Below are 21493 nucleotides of genomic sequence, written 5' to 3'. Positions count from 1 at the left end.
TCGCACACCCAAGTTAAACCAGAGAGGCAGAAAATGAAAAGAGCTTATGGAAGCGAAGGTATTCTAATAAGGCTCTCCAACTGATGATGGGCAATTTTTCCTGTGGTTAATAGCTTACAAAAGATTGTTGCTTATTAAATCCTTAATTCAAATATAGCCAAACAAGCAATCCTATCCGTAGCATGGCAGTTGATTTTATTCAACTTGGCTCATGCTTCCTAAAAATGAGTCTTTGCTATAATGCTTTAAGATGCAGACAGGTTGGAATGTATTCACAGCACACCTGAGGGCATTGTTAATATTGATTAATGAAAGCAAGATATCAAATAAATTAATACGTAGCAAGATCATAATGACAGATTGGTTTGATACACAGGCCCTCTAGCCTGATGAGTTATCATCACTCTTCAAGAGGCAGCCTGTTTTGGGGTGGGGGAGAAATGGAGTGTCTTACAGGTGGCAATGAACTGACAGCAGTGTGTAATGTAAAAGCGCTTTGTCATTCACATAACGTCTGGGGTAATGAAATGAATTCACTCTCTGGCTTCCTCTAGTCTGCGACGCCAAAGAACACTGTGTTATCAGCACAGATGGAGCATGCATGGTTCTGGAGGAGAGCCTGGTGTGAACTACAAACAAGCCACTGTGAATACCAATGAATCCCTGAGAATCAGACCCTTGCTGTCAAATGACAGTTTTGGAAGCTCCATAAAAATGAGCTAGTCCCAGTGGTCTTGTCCAACCAAATGTACTGTCACAATTGTGGACAGGCTATTTGGAAACCACGCAAAGCGTAGAGGCCTGACTGCCACTTCCCTGTGAGAAGCAAGCACAGGAAGACAGTCCACCAGGGGGTGCATTCTTTTTTCTTTCATTTCTTAGTAAGAGGTAACAGACAATCTATCAATCTATAATGATGCAAATACTAATCTACTTCTGTGGTTCAATTGTCTCTGCTCAGCAGAAAACTCCTGTAGGAAGTAGAGGAATGGAATCACAAGTATTCTCTACATTACTATGAAATATTAAGCAGTGAAATCAATGAACACATACAAATAACACATGGAAAAATGATTAGAAAAGAGGCATACCCATCAACATACTCAGAAGTCTCTGGACCTTTGAACTCACCCCTACAACTCTGTACAATCCTTGGTCATTTATACCTACGGGAAGAAACAAACTATTAGCAAAACAGAAGACTATCATATTTTAAAAGCCATCAAACAGTTGCATTCACAATCTTTGCTAACTAACATTAGCAGCATTCCTGTTAACTATAAAAATAACCTTTGAAAAAAGCAAGTATTTAACAACTTGTTTTACTAGCTTTTCATCTGTAAGTTGTGGTTAAAAAATAATCTCAGCAAACAATGTTCCATGTGGACAAAAATGAAATGCCTCAACGTTAGTAAGTTAGTTAAATATCATGGATACATTGAAATGAATACCAATCCAATTTGTAAAGATGCACTAAAACTTTTATGTTTATTGTATTTACTTGTTTACATATTCAAACATTTTAGCCTTTTAAAAATATGGCGATGATTAGTACACAGAAAGAAATCATTGTTTGGACGATTCTTGAAAACCATGGAAATTTATTCAAAACTAAAGCAAAACTGTAATTTTTTTAATGTTGTTACAGGCCCTGTCCAGTCACCACAAAGTGTACTGCAAAATGAACCAAATCAATGCATCCTCTCTCTCTACAGAGATCTGAAAACAAATTGTCCCTGAGAACAAGAGACATATAAAAGGTACTGTCAAACATAATTTGGTATGCTCAACAAATATCCTTATCATTTGGATTCTGATCTGAACAAATCAATGATGAAAAGACATTTCTGATGCAATTAGGAAACTCTGAGTGGCACCAAGGATATGTAAGAAAATCTCTATTTGTTTAAAGTTGCATCCTGAAAGGGGTGAAAGTAACCTTACATTTACTTTAAGAAGGAAAAAGGGATAGATGAAACAACTGTGGCAAAATCCTGATAATTATTGAATCTGGATGAGAATATGGGAGTTCATTATACCAATCTCTCTACTTTTTTACGCTTGAAAATTTTCATAGTAATGACTTCCAAAAACTGTGACTTATATTTACTTCTCAAATGAGTTGCAGCTTTCTGGCTGTGTGTTTCTTCTTCTCCACTATGAATGTTAAAGCTAACAAGAACACAACTGGCTGACAGGCAGATGATGCCTCTAATCCCCAAAGTTTCCAAAACAAAATAACACAACAAAAGGCCATGGAATTTGCCCACGAGGGTTTACTTTCTTTTCACCTCCCTGCTCGGAGCGATGAAAAGAATACTAGTCAGAGTCTAAAGAATTGGATTCAAGTCAGTTCAGTCACTCATGAGGAAGACAGGAAACCTCTTGGAGTCTCTGTGCTGTATCTGAGATCAAGGACTGCATCCTATACCCTATGTTATGCTGGGAGAGAAATGAGACAATACTAATACGTATCCTATAGATGGTAACTCACAGCGCACACACAAAAGCATTCATTCTTTCTTGCCAAGTTTTGTCCCTTCTTTTTCTCTTTGTTTTTTTAAAAATTATAGTTACATATACTATTTTTTTTTTAACTTTTAAGTTCAGGGGTACATGTACAGCTTTGTTACACAGAAAATAACCCTGTATCATGGTATCATGGCATTTGTTGTACAGACTATTTCATCACCCAGGTACTAAGCCTAGTACTCATTAATTATTATTCTTGATCCCCTCCCTCTTTCGACCCTCCACCCTCTCATAGGCCCCAGTGTGTGCTGTTCTCCTCTATGTGTCCATGAGTTCTCATCATTTAGGTCCCACTTATAAGTGAGAACATGCAGGGTTTGGTTTTCTATTCCTGCATTACTTTGCTAAGGATAATGGCCTCCAGTTCCATCCATGTCCCGGCAAAGGACATGAACCTCGTTCCTTTTTAGGGCTGCATAGTAGTCCATGGTACCTTATGTACCACAGTTTGTTTCTTTTGGAGATGGAGTTTCACTCTTGTTGCCCAGGCGAGAGTACAATGGAGCAATCTTGGCTCACTACAACCTCTGCCTCCCAGGTTCAAGTGATTCTCCTGCCTCAGCCTCCCAAGTAGCGAGGATTACAGGCAAGAGCCACAGTGCCCAGCTAATTTTGTATTTTCAGTAGAGACGGGGTTTCACCAGGTTGGTCAGGCTGGTCTCAAACTCCTGACCTCAGGTCATCCGCCTGCCTCAGCCTCCCAAAGTGCTGGGATTACAGGCAAGAGCCAATACGCCTGACCCCACATTTTCTTTATCTAGTCCATCACTGATGGGCATTTAGGCTGATTCCATATCTTTGCTATTGTGAGTAGGGCTGCAATAAACGTACATGTGCATGTGTGTGTATAATAGGGTGATTCATATTACTGGGTATATACCCAAAGGAATGTAAATTCTCTTTGCTTTTTATTCCTTATTTTTTAAGTTTTAATGTCCTATTTTTCCTTCTGTTAAAGGCTGAATTGTATTCCCCCAAATTCATCATTCATCTATTGACATCTTAATCCTCAGTACTTCCAAATGTGACTGTATTTAGAAATAGGTCTTGAAAAAAAAGGTAATTAAGTTAAAATGAGGTCACCAGGGTGGGCACAAATCCACCATGATTCGGAGGCCTTGTAAGAAGAGATGAGGACACAGATATGTACAGAGGGGGACCATGGGAAGACACAGGGACAAGACAGCTACTCCCATGCCAGAGAGAGGCCTCAGAAGAAATCAGCCCTGCTGATAGCTTAATATTGGACTTGTAGCCCCCAGAATTGTGAGAAAATTGATTTCTATTGTTTATCAGCAACCCCCATTCCCAACTTTTTAGACACCAGGGCCTGGTTTCGTGGAAGACAATTTTTCCACTGACGGGTGGGGGATGGTTTCAGAATGATTCAAGAGCATTACATTTATTATTAGATTCTCATAGCAGCACACAACCTAGATCGCCACATGTGCAATTCACAATAGGGTTTGCACTCCTATAACAATCTAATGTCCCACTGATCTGACAGGAGGCAGAGCTCAGGCCATAAGGCTCACCCACTGCTCACCTCCTGCTGTGGGGCCTGGTTCCTAACAGGCCACAGTCTGGGGATTGGGGACCCCTGGTTTAAGTCACCCAGTCTGTGATACTTTATTATGGCAGCCCAAGCAGACTAATAATTACTCTCTATCTCATTAGAGCTTAAAGAACCAGAAGAGCAAAGGCTAGCCCTTAGTCTAAGTCTACTCAGAACTCTAAGGAGTCACAGCAGCAGAGGCACACCTTCCTGAAGAGGAGCTCTCAGTGACTACAAGGGAGGATAAGGAGGCCGCAAAGCCCTGCCAGGAGTTGGGAAAAAGAAACGGAAGTTGCCAAGAAACACAAAAATCAGAGACCTTTTGAGCCTGATACAGGAAAAAAGATTGAGCCTCATTCCTCCCTTCTTTTTGGAAGCCAGAAGGACATGTCCAGATGGTTTAAAATACCAGAGGGTTTCAGTACTACTCTAGTTAAGAAACCTAAAAACGTTTGACCTCAGTGGTAGAAGCCAAAAGAGCAAATCATACGCTGCATACAAACAAACATGCCTCTGTGAAAAGGGCCTGAATTATATGGAAAGATGAAATAAGAACGCCACTTCGGCAATAATAATCACTCTGTGCCGGTAATTACTATCAAATAATTGATCAAGTTCAAATTCATCAACCTGAGAGAAGTAGAGTTAATTGCTAATACATACTGAGAGGTGCAAGGGGGAATTAAAGCTACTCAACACAGGTTTTTACATTTTTAAATGAAATTTAAATAAACCTTGCACAAAAGCAGCTTGGAAATAGCACGTAAAATACATACACTCTAGTCTTGTTGGATTTTCTATTTCTTGCTACACTGTTCTCAAAGGCTCTGAACTAAATGAGAGCTTGAACATTCTTTTTATCTATGAACACATATATGTTCATATAAAAGGCATCAAATACATTTTAAGGATATAAACCAACCAATATGCCAAGGCATATTGTTTATCATGTTTATCATGTCCTTTCCAGCTTCTTTTCCAAATTTCCCTGTCAACCAAAGGGATCACTATTTCTGATCAACAAGTATTAGAAATTTGAAATCTTTAACTTCTTCCCTGTCACTTTCCAAATGCAACAAGTCAATGTCCACTCTTTCTTCAAACTTCAGACTAATTTCTGCCTCTTCAACACAGTCTTGAATTTCATGCACACACATTTATTATGGAATCCCTAAAAAGAAACACACAACTATAATCCATTCTGAACACTGTCTTCTATCTTCTTATTTTCAAACCACTATTATTATCTAACATCCCCTGGGTCCCCATTTAAGAGCAAGCCTTCAGATCCAGCCCACATCCTCTAGCCTTAACAAGTATGTAAGGCACACACATGCACACATCCATGCCAGGCCTCACCTCATCTTCCTACAGGGACTGCAGTGTATTCAACTTAATCACAACAGACGGCTTGACCATCACCCACAAATAACCAAGTTCATTGCATCCTCTGCGGCTACATTCAGGCTGAAGTCTCCCCAGTAGGAATGCTCTTCCCCTTCTCTTCACAGATTTATTCAACTGTCATATATTTATTCATCAGATATGTGCCAGGTGCTATTCTGGTTGCCCAAGATTCGACAGTCAGTAAAATTCCCATCTAAACCTTCAAAATCGGATAAAAATCCCCTTTTTGACACCAGCCCACAGTGACATTCCCTTCTTCTAAACATAACTCATAATTAATTCCTTTTAACACTTGATTTAAGTATTTTTATTTTTAAGACAGGGTCTTGTTCTGTCACCCAGGGTGGAATGCAGTGGTGTGATAACAGTTCACTGCAGCCTTGACCTCCTTGGATCCAGCGATCCTCCCATGTCAGCCCCTAGACTAGCTGGGACTACAAACACATGCTATCACACTTGGCTGAATTTTTTATTTTTTTGTAGAGAGGGGGGTCTCACTATGTTGTCTGGGGCTGCTCTCAAACTCCTGGCTCAAGAAGTCCTACTGCCTCAGGGCATCCCAAAGTGCTGGGATTACAGGCAAGAGCCACTGCACCCACCAGAGTACATCTTAAAACAAGTCCACAATCTTAAGTCACAATTCCAAAAATCAAAAGTGTTCATGGATAGAGGAGTGGCATCACCAAGATGGTGGCATAGAAAGTAACCTGCTCATATCCCCGCATGACAGTAAGAATTCCGCATCCATCCATCATCAAATTCTGACGGCATCTCAGGATTCAGGTGCAAGTTTGTGAAACCTTGGTGGAGCCCAAGACCTGGGAGGGTCGCTTTGAGAGTGCAGACCAACATCCAGGTGGCTGATATGCCACAAGCTTGCTCCTAGGTTCAAACATGACAGTGGTCCAGTCCTCCACGGGACTTGGCTACAGCCCTGTTTGGTCTTGAGCCTGCAGCTGAAACTATCTGCCAAGGGGTCCAAAAGGAATCTTGTACACTGGTGCTTTGGCAGAAAGGTTTGTCTGCATACTAACAGTGGTCTCCGCAGTGAACCTGAGATTTGCCCTGTGGCTTCACTCCAGGGCCCCTCAGCCAAGGTCCCAGCTCAGAGCTGCTCACACAGGGACCCAGAGGGAGACTCATCCATGTCTCGCAGCCTGGGAGCCTGAGCCTTCCAGATGGGCTTGCCAACCTCTGCCCCACAATAGATCCTACGGGGACCCAGGCTCAGCTCCCGTCCCTCCCACTGCAATCAGGGAACAATCTTGTGTTGAGACCTACTAGGAGACATACACCCCAGGCGGCTGGTTCTCCAGCCTCTGCCCCACAGCAGATCCCAAGAAGGCCTCATCTCAACTCCAGCCCATTCTGCTACAGTCAGAAATTCATCCCACCCATGCAGAGACCTGCTAGGACACACACCCATCTGGACCAGTGGAACAGTCTTCTGGACTCAGGTCCTTGGCCAGTATTCCCACACAGTCCCAGTACTTCTTGGGTCTTCCCCAGGTCCATCTGGGGCAGAAAGCCACATCAACTTCTGAGTCCTGAAGAGACTCGTGGCAACCCTGGGCTTAGAGCATCCTCTAGTGCTGAGACAGCTTCAGTGGTCATAGGCTCAGGAAACCCAAGAGTCAGTCAGCTTAGAATCCTGGAAGGCCCTCTGAAGAACAGGCACAAAGCCAGACTGGTAGATGAAAATAGCTAATCCCTCAATGCGCAAACACTCAAACACTGTCACACATCCACAAGCATCGAGAGCATTCAGGGACTGGCACAGTGGCGAGTGCCTGTAATCCCAGCTACTTGGAAGGCTGAGGGAGGACGACTGCTTGAGCATAGGAGTTCAAGGCCATAGTGTGCTATGACTGCACCTCTGAATAGTCTCTGCGCTCCATCCTGGGCAACAGAGCAAAACCTTATCTCTAAAAAAAAAATTTTTTTAAAGAACATTCAGGGAAATATGACCTCACCTAACATGCAATATAAGGCAAAGGAGACCAACCCTAAAGTGATGAAGATGTGCGATCTCTCAAAGAATTCAAAGAAACTGGGCTTCCTTCTCAACAAACTTCAAGAAAATACAGAGAATCAATTCAGAAATTTATTGGGAAATTTAACAGAGATTGAAATAATTTTAAAAATCAAAACAAAATCCTGAAGCTGAAAAAGTATAAATGCATGACCTGAATTCAGGTTAAGTATTTTTTCCACTCAGACTGAATGTTCATATTTCACATATTAAAAGTAATTTCCACACCAAACCTGTCTGGAGATGTAATATTCTATTCAGCATATGTCTCATATTACCTTTTTATTGTTTTTACCATATTTTATTTCCAACTTTTAAGTTCAGGGGTACACCATACGTAGGATGTACAGGTTACATAGGTAAATGTGTGCCATGGTCGTCTGCTGCACAGATCATTCCATCACTCAGGTATGAAGCCCAGCATCCATTAGCTATTCTTCCTGATCCTCTCCCTCCTCCCACCCCCTCACCCTCCCACACGCCCCAATGTGTGTTGTTCCCCCATTGGTCCATGTGCTATTATTTAGCTCCCACTTATAAGTGAAAATATGAGATACATGGTTTTCTGTTTCTGCATTACTTTGCTAAGGATAATGGGCTCCAGCTCCATCCATCTCCCTGTAAAGGATACGGTCTCATTCCTTTTTATGGCCGGATGGTATTCCATGGTATATTACATGTACTGCATTTTCTTTATCCAGTCTATCATCGATGGGCATTTGGGTTGATTCCATGTCTTTGCTATTGTGAAAAGTAATGCAATGAACATACACATGCATGTGTCTTTGTAACAATTTACATTCCTTTGGGTATATACCCAGTAATGGAATTGCTGGGTCAAATGGTATTTCTGCCTCTAAGCCTTTAAGGAATCGACACCCTGTCTTTCACAATGGCTGAACTAATTTACACTCCCACCGACAGTGTAAAAGTGTTCCTTTTTCTTCACAATCTCGCCAGCATCTGTTGTTTTTCTGACTTTTTAATAACAGCTATTCTGACCAGCTTGAGATGGTATCTCACTGTGGTTCTGACTTGCATTTCTCTAATGATTAGTGATGCTGAACTTTTTTTTCATATGTTGGTTGGCCACATGTATGTCTTCTCTTGAGAAGTGTCTGTCCATGTCCTTTGCCCACTTTTCAATGAGGTTGTTTTTCTCATGTAATTTTAAGTTCCTTATAGATTCTGGATATTACACCTTTGTCAGATGGATAGATTGCAAAAATTTTCTCCCATTCTGTAGGTTGTCTGTTTGCTCTGGTGATAGTTTCTTTTGCCGTGCAGAAGCTCTTTAGTTTAATAAGATCCCATTTGTCCATTTTTGCTTTTGTTGCAATTGCTTTTGGCATCTTCATCATGAAAACTTTGCCAGTGCCTATGTCCTGAATGGTCTATTATCTTTAATTTTAAAAGTTCTAAATTCCAAAAACACACCAAGCCTTGGAATTTTCAGATGAAGAATCATGAACCTGTATTCCACCTTCTCTCCAAATACAGAGGTATTACCTGGAAAGATACTAGGTCAACCTTGGTTTTTGCTTTTAATAGCTTTTATGGTGCTTTGTATAGAATAGTTGGACAGAATAGGTATAGCTAAGGTTGATCTGACTTGAAATTGATATAGAACTATAGATATAGACTTGGGCCAAAATGGACATCACAATTCAGAACTGAAAAATTAAAGTTAAAATATCCAAATTATTGTGATTTTTCAGGATACAAATGCTCAGTGGTGATATTGATATATTTTCTAACTTTTAACAAAAATTTGTAACCTGGTGAATGTGTTTACAGGCTGAAAGTTTTTTTTGTCTCTCTTAATAAATGAGATTGAGATTGGTTCTGATAGTTAGCAAACAAAAGGTAAGCTAATCTCCACTACAGTGATGAGCAGCTGATGACAGCTGTCTCTGGGCAAAATGGATAAGGTAAAATCAAACGTGTCCTACTTCCTACCATCTGTCTCCTGCACTCTCCCACAACACTGTCATACAGCGCTACTCACATCACCCACATCTTCCTTGGGGAGAGGGTCAAAAAGTGGGAAGCAGTCAAGTTTCATCATCATCTCTGCTCAGCTGTTTCCCTCTCAAACCCAAATGGTGTTACCAAAGCCAGAGACCACTCAGCTCCAGAAAACACCTGCATGGAACTACTGAGCACTAGTGGGAATCCACTGGTCCCTGTAGGTGGGCTGTAGAAGCAAGACAAAAAATAAGATGTTCTGGGATAGTTAAAAAATCATATGCAAAAGGAAAATAAAACTTAAGAGGGCTGATAAATGCAGGTAAACTACAACTGGCAAATAAATGTGATGAATCTGAAAACAAAGTAGCATTAGAATAAAGGAAGCAGAAGAGAAAAGACAGGTAATTTTTAAAAATAGAAATGGTAAACACGGAGAAGAATACAAAATGAAAGGGAGGAAAAATTGGAAATAAATGAGAAGGCTAGAAATTACATAACATTTAATTTCCTGTTAATTTCACAGGAATTGTTGAGTACTTATATTTTAGGCAGTGAGTTGCAATCAAGTGAAGACACAGGGTAAAATTAAAGAGACAATTAGGTTTAAGAGAGTAACCTGCAACTAAATAGGCCAAGAAATTCTTATCTTTTCAGCTTCAGGGGCAGTTTTTATACCTGACAGCTCTATATTCTTAATATCTCAACTTGTCCTTAGCCTATGGTATAAATTTAACAAATGAATTGAAAAATAAATGAACAATTAATATATCGATGATTAATCAGTAAAGGAAATACAGAAATAAAATACAAGACAGAAAAAGATGTAACAACAAAGGAGAAGGGCTCAAAGTGAAAGATAAACACTTTTGATGGTAACAGACATGAAATGATTAAAAACGATTTTGCAGCTGTATGATTCTACAGAAATACATTATCAAATTCCATGGTTCTGTAAACTAACATTCAGCTCTCACCTAGTAACCAGCAGATTGCTTGGCATGGGATGAGATAGTTCATCAATATTTGTGGAGTGACTGAATCATTTATTTGCACTCGCGTGTGTTGACAACAGGGGTAAAAGGTCATTAATGTTCATACTGGCATTCACGGGATTTACATCAGAAGTCGAACATTTCATTATTAATGAGGCACATGTGCATATATATACACACATGCACAAATACAAATATAGTTTTGCATATCCCTCTAGCACTGCAAAGACAGATTTATCTACGGGTTATACAATAAACATATGCTTTTATGCACATAAAAATATTAATCATTATTTTAGATGCCTTATATGTATGCATATTCATAATTACTAATGTTAGCTAATCTTGAAATATTCTTGAAAATGAAGGAGAAATGCACTCTTCATGAAATAATTAGAAAAACTTGTGAGGAAATACCTAGCAATCTGGCCAAGAATGATGTATTAAGGTAATATTAAGAAAAGTAATGAAAAGACCCATGAGTATTGTTTCAGATCATAAGTGGATTACAAAAATGTGATGATGAGTCCTTTACATATAACTAGTCCTCAGTAAGCACTACTGTTTAAATGTCTGTGTAAGTACAGTGAATACTTTCTAGGCTATCTGCTGCACTGGGTTACGTAAAAATAAACAGGTTCACACACAAAGATACTCTTCCAAGATACTCAGCAATTCATAACATTATAACATTCTGTCAAAGATGTGTATTTATAATAAAATGGTTTTAAATATAAGCAGACAGAAGAATGATTCTCTCTACTCCATCAAAGGGACATATTCACCGTCATAAATTTAAGATATGGTATTTACATAATTCTAAAGCCTTGGGAGAAGAATGCATTATTTGTAACACTTACAAGTGCATTAAATACTGCCAAGCAGCAGGGTAAGGGATAATTCCTAAGCACTGAGGCAGAAGATAAAGTATGGCTGTACAAAAATGAGATTCAACATAATACTGATTAACATTTTCAACTTTCTGGACCTTGGTACCTCCATTTAAATAAAACACAAATGTATCTTGGAAATACAAATGTGTTAAGGTTACAAGACATAAACTATTACAAGTTAAAGTTACTGACATTCTGAAAACTTCCAACTCTGCCACCTTCTAGCTATGTGACCTAGCAAGTTATTCAACCTCTCTGTGCTCAGCTTCTTCTCTGAAAATGGGGTTAACGATGGGAACTAGGTTGCTGTGAACATTAAAGGAGATAATGTTTATAAAGCAAGTGCATGAGCTTCGCACATACCAAGCAATCATTAAATGCTTTAATTGTAGTATAACACTCAAAATTAATTCCAAAATAGCTAGGCACAATACATGTAAATGCCCTAACCAAGGCCTTTAATCTATAAGCCCATTTTCATAAAATAAAGCACACCCTGGGATGAGAGTCAAAATTTATTTAACGAGAATGACTCATGGAAAATATACAATTCCTGCTCACCAATAACATTTGTAAGTTCTTCCCCTGGATGATAATTATTTGAACAGCAGATACAGAAACATTACAGTTATTACCTGCCAGCAACTAATCTGTTTTTCCCCTTCCTATAAGTCTTGCTTTCGCTTTCACGTTCGCCTTCACCTACTCTTTGTGTAAACACATTTCTGTATTGTGATGATTAGCCTCCCCATCAGCAGGCACTTTTAGGAAAGGTCTTTGGATCTCATTCCCACAGTCTTCCCACTTCCAAACAAACCAGAGATTAAACACAGAAACGAGACAGTTGGGCACATGAGGGTGGCTGTGCCCACTGGGGTTGTCTGTCACATCCACTCACTATTGTCCCATCCCAGGAGAAAAGTGAGAAATATTTTTAAAAGTGCAAAGCAAATACCCACTTCTGGGTCTAACCCATATTTTTGGAAGTACTGACAATTTTAGGCCTCTAAAGATACATCTAAGGCTTGACACTAAGTTGCATCCTCTTGAATCCAAGTCTCAAATACAAAAGGTAGATAGTTTATTAGCTGCAGTCTCTGTATTAGGGTCAAAATGGACTGTATACTACAGGTGGCTGGCCTCGTTTTCAGTTTCTAGGCAACACAAGAAAAAGCATTTTAGCTTCAGACCAGACCCCCTAGACTTGTTGCTATTCCTTCTACCCAAGCCACTGGCAAAGTGCCTAGACAGGGCCTAGAGGAAAGTGACAGAGTAACAGGGAGTTTCCAATTTCATTAGTAACCTTTGGGGCCCCACACTCTCCCAGAGGTCTCCCTATCCCAGTATCTAACAGAGGCACTGGCTGTGACTCACTCAATGTGCCCTTCAGTTTTTCCTCACAGCATGAACCTTGGCAAAAGGAATATCTCACAGCCTCTCGGCATTCCCGTAGGATCAAGCTCCCCCATCACCACTAAGTTGCATTGTCCACCAACTCTTCCTCTCACCGTTTCTGCTGCCATAGGATAATTCTGACTTAGAGCCAGGAGACTAGGCTCCAAACGCCAGCTTTGCCTAGTTGCGTGACCTGTGACAGGTTTACCCTACCTTGTTCTGGCCTCTGATACCACATGTGCAACTGAGACTATTAATATATATCTGCTCAACTACCTATGGAGTTTTATGGAGACTGTGTGAGAGAGTGTGATATACTCCAAAAACATAAAATGCAATACGTTAAAATTTTTAATATATTGTCATATGCAGATTCTGTATTGACATTATGTCTGCTATGAAGAGACCTCCCGAGGTGTTGCAGCGATCCTCAGCAAAGGCAGTGCAACTTTCTTGGGCCAAGGATGCATCTTCAGAGGTCCATGAAGCAGTTGTTATGAAAAAAAAGGCAGGTGTAACTTTAGAATGGCTTAACCCTGAATCTAGATGAACACTTTCAGAGAGTGATATTTAAATCTTCCCTCCCTACTTACCTTTCCTACAGTGCTCTCAAACTTTTAAACTTTTTTCTTTAAAAGCTTGTCTTGTATTTTTCTTTCCTTCATCTCCAGCATCCTCAAAAAAAAAGGTCAGACTATAGTATCTCCATCTCCTCATGCTGACTGGTTAAGAGCATGGGCAGCAAGGGTATTTAAAACACAGTTTTGGAGGCAAGTTGTAGTATACTGCTCTCTACCTCTGAGACTTAGACAAATCAAATCACGTTTCTTCACTTCAGGGGCTCACGGAAATGGGGAAAATACCACCTGTCTCATATGGTTCTTGTGAGAAGAGTAACACCTAAGAAAAAAATCAGTACAACCTCGCTATTATCTAGTTGACTTCCCAACCACTAAACCCAATGGTTGTTTCTTATTCCTCCCCCAATCTGACCTTTCTAGAGTATCTGACACAGCTGACTTCTTCCTTCTTGGAACCTCCCCTCTTATGGATTCCTTTACAACCACCCTCTCTTCCTTTTCCTCCTATACCTCTGTCTTATATCTCCATTATTTCTCTTCCTCTCGTCATCAAAATAGAAGCATTCACAAAGATTCTGTCCTTTTCTCCACTATCATCTTGACTTAGACACTCAAAACCTTACCTCTCTAAGAATAATTCCTGCCATCTCTCCTGTTGCCTTCATTCTATTTCTTATAACATGCCACTTGCATTGAGAATATCCAAAACCAGTCTCTATCCCTCCCAAACCTACTGCTCATCTTGCATTCTGCCTTGGCTAAAGGTCTCATTCACCTCATCTTGGAAGCTTAGAGTCCATTTTTGCTTTCCCCTCTCCCTGACTTCCAATATCCAGCAGGTCATCAGATTCTGTTTGTCTGCGAAGTCTCTCTTTCTATCTATCCCTTCTTTCCATCGCAAATACTCTAGTTTAAACCTCCATCATTTCTTGTCTCAATTACTCCCCAAATTCAAGCAAACCACCCTGCCTTCCACCTTACCCCCATTCTATTCCCACCAATTCTATTCTCTGTCAAAGATCTCAAGACACACTCCCATCCAAATCTGTCAACAGCTCACGAGAGCCTACAGAAAGAGCTAAGGCAAACGATGCAGCACAGCACCTGGGATCTGCCACCCTCTGGATACAACTGCTCACAAAGCATCTTCCCACATCATATCACCCACTCACCACTACCAACATCACCCCAGGGTGGTGGGAGCACCCTCTGTTCCAATATCTACCCTTTGGAGCAAAGAGCAGGGTTGCTTGCAGCCTTAGCATGTAGAGATGGTGTCTCTTAGAGCAAAAGGCTTGCTTGCTGGCCATTATAAAAGATTTGAGCTTCCTGCATTCAGAGTTTTTCCTCCTATAACACAACCAACTGTATCATCCATAAGTATCACCTTGCCATCATTGCAGTGCCCTTAGGAATCAGGGCTCAGGGAACCAGCACAAAATGCACTACTCTGGCTACTGACAGTAATAAACTGTCCTGTGTCAAAGATCCAGGAGTCTGGTGTCTTCTACTAGTATCCGTGGAACTATGCAGGATAACTGGTCAACATGAAAGTAGACTGAAATCCATCCTGAAGTTAGATTGAAGCTCATCTTTTAGAACAGGAACCATATTTCTAATATTTTTTCCTCTAATGCCTTCCCTGTAAGAAATACCCCCAAAAGTACAGACTAAAATCCATCTAACATGTGTATGACCAGGCATAGGTAAGTATTAAAGTAAGCTGGAAAGGATGAGACAGCTAAATAAATTTATTTTCAAGCTCATCACTCGTGTAGCTCAGGTTTAAGTACTAGAAAATGTTACTAGAATAAATTGGAAAAGAGACTCAAACTCAAGGCCAAAGTGGGCCATTGCTTTTTGCAAGATTCCGTTTCATTCCTCTGCTGCAGAGATGGAAAACATCAGAAAAGGCCTAATGGTGTCTCGCTGCTGCCCTCTGCCTCTCCACCTCAGTGCAGTTGCAGCAGCAGGTACTAAATCCCGGGAGGAAGAATGCCTGCTTTTGGTTTTCGGGGTGTTTTGTGGTGTTTGTTTCTTTGGCTTCTGAGAAAAAGCTTGAGATAATCTGAAAACTGTTGTGTTCTTCCTGAGCCTCTGGCTATTTTACTGCTCAGGATATTTTAATGCTCAAATGTCCACAAATCACTGAAGAGAAGGTTAAAAGCCAAACCAGTTAATTTTGCTGTTTGTTCTAAGAGCCACATAAAATGAACAGATAAAGTGAACTTGGGTGATTTATTTCCCAATGTAAATTGCTATTTAAAAAAAAAAAAATTCTTCAATCTCCTAGAGCCTTAAATCAATAATGGGACCACTTAATTATAATTGGCCTCAATGACTGGATTTACCTCTAAATAAGACTCACACTTACTGGGCACTCAACATGTGCCAATGTCCTAAGCATTCTCTTTTAGTTCTCACAACAACCCCTTGAAGGAGATATGACCCTTATCCTGTTCCACAGATGATAAAATAAAGACACAGAGAGATTACATGGCAGAGTTAATAAGGAGTAAAACTGAGATTACAATCAAGAAAGTCTTTTGGGCTAATGTTCTTCACCACTATGCTAACAGTGTACCATAAAATGTCACAGAGCTCATCAGAATGTCACGCAAAAACATACAGCCTAGCACGCTTACTCTGTAGCAAGACAGTTCTACCAAGTTTCTTCTGTCTAAAAACACCTTCGGCACTACTTGAAAATAAACCATTGTCATTTTCTGACACCTACCCAACCTCCAAACCCAAATACACCCAGAAGCAAGATGATTTATTGTAATGATTGAATAAAGTCCTAGTAATTTTCTTCATTTCTATTCCATGGGGATGTGTTAAAGAAGAGGAAAATGTATAAAACCATGGGTAACAAAGAGAAAAGAAGGTTGAAGAATTCATGGGCTGAAAAAAAAAAACAGTCATCGGACAACAGGAAAGTAGTAACAGTCCTAAACCAAACCCTAAACCACATGGGCGAGTGGTACAGGCAAGGACTCGGGGTTCGCCATCTCAGAGGAAGGATCTGCCCCTATTAATTTAACGTGACCATTCATTTGGAAACAAATAGTTTCTCAGAGTTTCCTTAAAACAAATTAGATTACTAATTGTGAAAATGAATATTCAGTCCTGATTTGCCTGGATTTAGTATTTCCATTTTGCATTTGCATTTCTGCAGACACCGCAAGACTCTTCAGCTCCCTCCCACAGAAGACTGTCCTCTATTTCCACCCACATTCACCTCACACCCATTTTGATTAAAAAATAGACAGAGAAACTCTAGTTTACTTGCTGTAAATTTTCCAAGGACAGCTGTTCTTTATTTTCTTCATTGCCCTTGGCAATTTAAAATTAATGTGCAATTGGTAAAATATGTTTCAGGTTCACTCTGGGCATCTCCCTTTCCACACCCCTGAAGATTAATACTGAAATTATACATTGTAATCTTCTACCAGAGCCTATCTTGAGAACCCTATACAATTCCAAAGTGTTCTGGAGGTAAAGCAATCTTCAAGCGGTAAGGTTTTCCAAAAATCTAAAACTTTGCTTTGCAAAGGAAGATAAATTCGCTTTTACATGCAACAAATGAAAGATTGTCACATCTTATATGTGGCTTCCTACTTCTATCCCATGAATTCACAGCTTGTTACAATGCTGAATTTGATAACTGACAGCTTGCCTAGACCGACATTTTAATGCCATACTCTAGAAAATTAAAGTGAATATTCAAATCATCCACATATGGAAGATTTTTTAAGAGAAACTTCATAAACAAAAGTGGCACCCAAATTTAGTTTTAAATGGTAATGACTATTTTAGAAATAGCAACTAGAAGATGTTTTTAAGCAAAAGAGTCCTACTTTGTTTTTGCGTATCATATAGTACATGCACCTAGGTGTCATGCAGGCCCAGAAAGAGACAATGCACTGCTCATGGCAGGTGGCTCATTTGTACTTACTCAAAGAAATGATGTAATTACACTCCAATCTCTGAAACCCTAAGACTCCTTCACACGTAACATGATGTACTTTTCTATGTCTGATATATTACCCACAGTTTACAAAGATGCTAACATAAATTCATAAGAGAATGAAAACCAATCCTACATGTTATGTGGAAGTACCAATTCCAACCACATATAGAATAAATTCTTCCAATAACTCTAGAAATTGTTGAGACACATAATATTACCAATATGGAATTTTAGTCAAATCTGAATACTCAAGCAAAAAGCAATTGCTTACTGAGTGCTTACTATGTGTGCAAGGCGTGCCTGTATTTAGAAATGAGAAGAGGCAAGCAAAGGATAAATAAGACATTTTCTCCAAGTAAACAGTAAAGTTCCAGAAACAAAGTAAACATAGAAAATATAACTTAAAATACCAGGCAATATAACTGCCAAATGAGGCACATGCACATTTCAAGATTAAAACAATGCAGGAGGAGGATGAAGAAGGAAATGAAGACAGGCATTTAATGAATATCTACTATGTGCAAAGACTCACTCTTTGATCCTCACAAAGCTGGGTGGGAGGTAGTGTGAATAATTTTTTTTTTTTTAAAGGAACTAAGGGTCTGAGAGGTCAAGAATCCTTCCAAATGCTTATCTTATCGCACCACTTTGGAACTTAACCCTGACAGCTCCTTATCACTCAAAGGCAAAGGGAACCCTTCAGCAGAGTAATCTGTGTGCCTCCCTCCCTCCACTCTCCATTCCTACCACTCCTCCCATCTTGCCTGATGACCCCCAGGTCCCAAATGCATCATATTGTTTCCATCATCTATAGTTTGATCCTTGTTCATCCCTCTGCCAAAATTGCTTCCTTCTGACACCCACATCCTTGCAAACCTGGACAATTCCTCTTGCCATGCAGAGCTCAGCTCAAGAGTGAGAGATGTCGGAGGTGCAGGAGGGGCAGGGGAGAAGGCCAAGCCCATTGTCTTTTTCCAGAGATGTGGGCAGAGCAAATGACTCCGTCATGAGAGAGCTACAAATCGTGGTGGCTGCACAGTAATGTTTGTCTTATGCAAGACCAACACAGTGGAGGAAAGGTGGTGTAAAGCTACTTGAGAATAAGGGAATGTTTTCTCACATAGGAATAAATGACTACAGGGCACCAGAGGCCAGATGTCACGCAGAGACAGCAGGTGGGGAGGGACTGGAGGTAAAGTGGTGGCATGAGTGAACAGGAGCTGTCATGAACACTTCTGAGTCTGTCTGGGATTCACCTAAAACACATTTGATATTGTAATTGCTTTTGGCTTCTGACACAACGAAACTTGATTACATTTCGCCATTTTGTTATTTCTTCCCTCAACCTCACATGTTAGGATGGAAGTTCTACCTTACATCCACATGCTCTCTGTCATTATCCCAAACGGTATATGGCCCCATGACCCAGGGCCTTCATAAACCCTACTCTCTCAGGAAAGCCCCTGTGGCTTCTTCTGTCCCCTAAAGGCAGAATATTAGAAAATTCTTCTCTCCACCTGACTATTCCTATTGGATCTCTCACTGTCTAAAGCAGAGAGACTCAACCGTCAACAATTCTGATTCAACAGGTGTGGACTGAGACCAGCAATCTGAATTTCCAAGAAGCACCCCTAGTGCTCCTGGTATACGTTACAGGGTCATGGACCTCTCAATTTCCTTGACATCCTTCATTACCCAAACACTTCAAGGTAAGATTCCTTGCAAAATTCCTATCCTCTATATACAGCCAACTGCTAAATGTGACTGGTACGACTTCAGCAAAATCATTCCGCTGTATCTGCACTATCTACTCCACTGCCAAACCTATTATCCAGAATCAGTTACCTCACTTATACATACTGCATCCTAAGCAGAACCCTGGGGCATCCCACGCATGACTACCAATATTAGTTTCCGTATTTACTTTCTGAATGCATGCTTCTTCGCTACCTATCACCTTCTAGTATTTACCCAGTTCCTTTACAATCAAATGCATATGGCTAATTACCTGCTTTTACTGTTTCTCCATGTTTCCTTCACAACCAAGTTTGTCTTTTCTCAGTCACCCTGTCTCTGTATCTTTGCTGAGTTTTCTCTAAATGCCAAAATATACTTTCCCATCCTTTAAATCTGAGGAAGCCTACTCCTAAAGGCAGTCCTCAATTAACATCACATTCTTCCCAATCCTTCAACATGCACTCAGATGCTCTTAATCGGTGCAAATTTGCAACATTTTGATCATCTGGTATACTTCAATTACTTAGAAATCTTGTTTTGTCAGCCACTAATAAATCAAGGATTGCATGTAACCAACCTTGAACACGTATCCCAGAAGTCTAGAGCATGGCTATGCACGTCCTATGATGCCCCAATAAATACTGGTTAACTGACTGGCTTCTGATTAGAACTAGGGTTTAGCTACAGTAAGTCTTCTGCTACTGAGGCAACGAAAAGAACGTTGTGCTATTGTCTTTGGGACTTTGCTGATTTGTTTGGATTTAGGTTGTAGGGGTTTTGTTTGTTTTTTGAGACAGAGTTTTGCTCTTGTCACCCAGGCTAGACTGAAGTGGCACGATCTCGGTTCACTGCAACCTCCACGGGTTCAAGTGATTCCCCTGCCTCAGCCCCCAAAGTAGCTGGGATTACACGCACCCACCATCATGCCCAGCTAATTTTTGTATTTTTGGTAGAGACGGGGTTTCACCGTGTTGGCCAGGCTAGTCTCAAACTCCTGAACTCAGGTGATTCACCCATCTCGACCTCCCGAAGTGCTGGGATTATAGGCATGAGCCACGGCGCCCAGCCAGGTTGTGTTATTCTTTAAAAGACATTAAGAGAAAAGCTCCCCATGTAGCAGGAAACTATCAACATGAAGATAACAATCATGTATCCCATTTCTCCAGCACACAAGCAACCCTTCCATTAGGGCAGTGGTCTCCCAAGCTTTGCTACATATTAGAATCACCTGGGGAGAGGAAAATAATCCTAATTCCCAGTCCATATCCAATAGCAATTAAGTCAGGCTGACATGGTGTGAGAGCCTGGCATCAACATTTTTAAGGCCAGCCGCAGTGGCTCACGCCTGTAATCCCAGCACTTTGAGACGCCGAGGAGGGTAGATCACTTAGGATCAGCAGTTCGAGACCAGCCTGGCCAACATGGTGAACCACTACCTCTACTAAAAATACAAAAAAAATAGCTGGGCATGGTGGTGGGCACGCCTGTAATCCCAGCTACATGGGAGGCTGAGGCAGAAGAATCACTTGAATCTGGGAGGCGGAGACGGAGGCTGCAGTGAGCGAAGATCATGCCACTGTACTCCAGCTTGGGCAACAGAGGGAGACTCCATCTCCAAAACATCTCAGGTAATTTCAAAGTGCAGCAAAATTTGGGAACAACTCCTTTAGGAAGTCTTTTTTTTTTTTTTTTTTTTTTTGAGGCGGAGTGTAGCTCTGTCGCCCAGGCTGGAGTGCAGTGGCAGGATCTCAGCTCACTGCAAGCTCCGCCTCCCGGGTTCATGCCATTCTCCGGCCTCAGCCTCCCGAGTAGCTGGGACTACAGGCGCCCGCCACCTCGCCCGGCTAGTTTTTTGTATTTTTTAGTAGAGATGGGGTTTCACCGTGTTAACCAGGATGGTCTCGATCTCTTGACCTCGTGATCCGCCTGTCTCGGCCTCCCAAAGTGCTGGGATTACAGGCTTGAGCCACCGCGCCCGGCCCTCCTTTAGGAAGTCTTTTTGCTTGGTATAAGAAAGCAGTCACTTCCTAGCGGTAGAGCCGGTATGTATTATTAGCAAATATTTGGCAAATGGATGAAAGACCAGTTGATATGACTCCCACACATGCTAAAACATCATGAGCAAACTACTCTAGGGAAAAATATGGTTTGTTAATTTATGCTGATACTGTAGCAAAATGGAGTTTTTACTCATCTCAAAGCTAGAATAATTTCTAAATAATTGCCAGTCCTACCAAGATATATTAATATCCATAGGTCATATATGTTATTTAAGGTATGTTATACACTAAAAATGTCATCTTAGAGTACTGAGAAGGATAGTACATTTTAGACATTTCTCTGAAGCCTTGCAAATACTCCAATAATATCACAAATAAAGTTTTTAATAAATATGTCAAATGTCATTTTCAAAAGAACATGTTAA

General features: G+C 40.6%; 1 protein-coding gene across 4 annotated transcripts in view; it reads right to left on the bottom strand.

The window, feature by feature from the left end:
* The window catches only part of ARHGAP10 (Rho GTPase activating protein 10), a 335394-nt gene that overhangs the window by 128563 nt on the left and 185338 nt on the right, over positions 1 to 21493 (bottom strand). For all 4 annotated transcript variants that reach the window (XM_007999938.3, XM_073017668.1, XM_073017667.1 and 1 more), the window contains one exon: positions 1092 to 1166. In XM_007999938.3, coding sequence (XP_007998129.1) covers positions 1092 to 1166 — 75 coding nt within the window. The remainder of the gene's footprint in view (positions 1 to 1091; positions 1167 to 21493) is intronic.

Source organism: Chlorocebus sabaeus, chromosome 7, assembly GCF_047675955.1.
Source record: "Chlorocebus sabaeus isolate Y175 chromosome 7, mChlSab1.0.hap1, whole genome shotgun sequence".
NCBI classification, from domain to species: Eukaryota; Metazoa; Chordata; class Mammalia; order Primates; family Cercopithecidae; genus Chlorocebus; species Chlorocebus sabaeus.
This window is presented reverse-complemented; position numbering and strand designations above follow the sequence as displayed.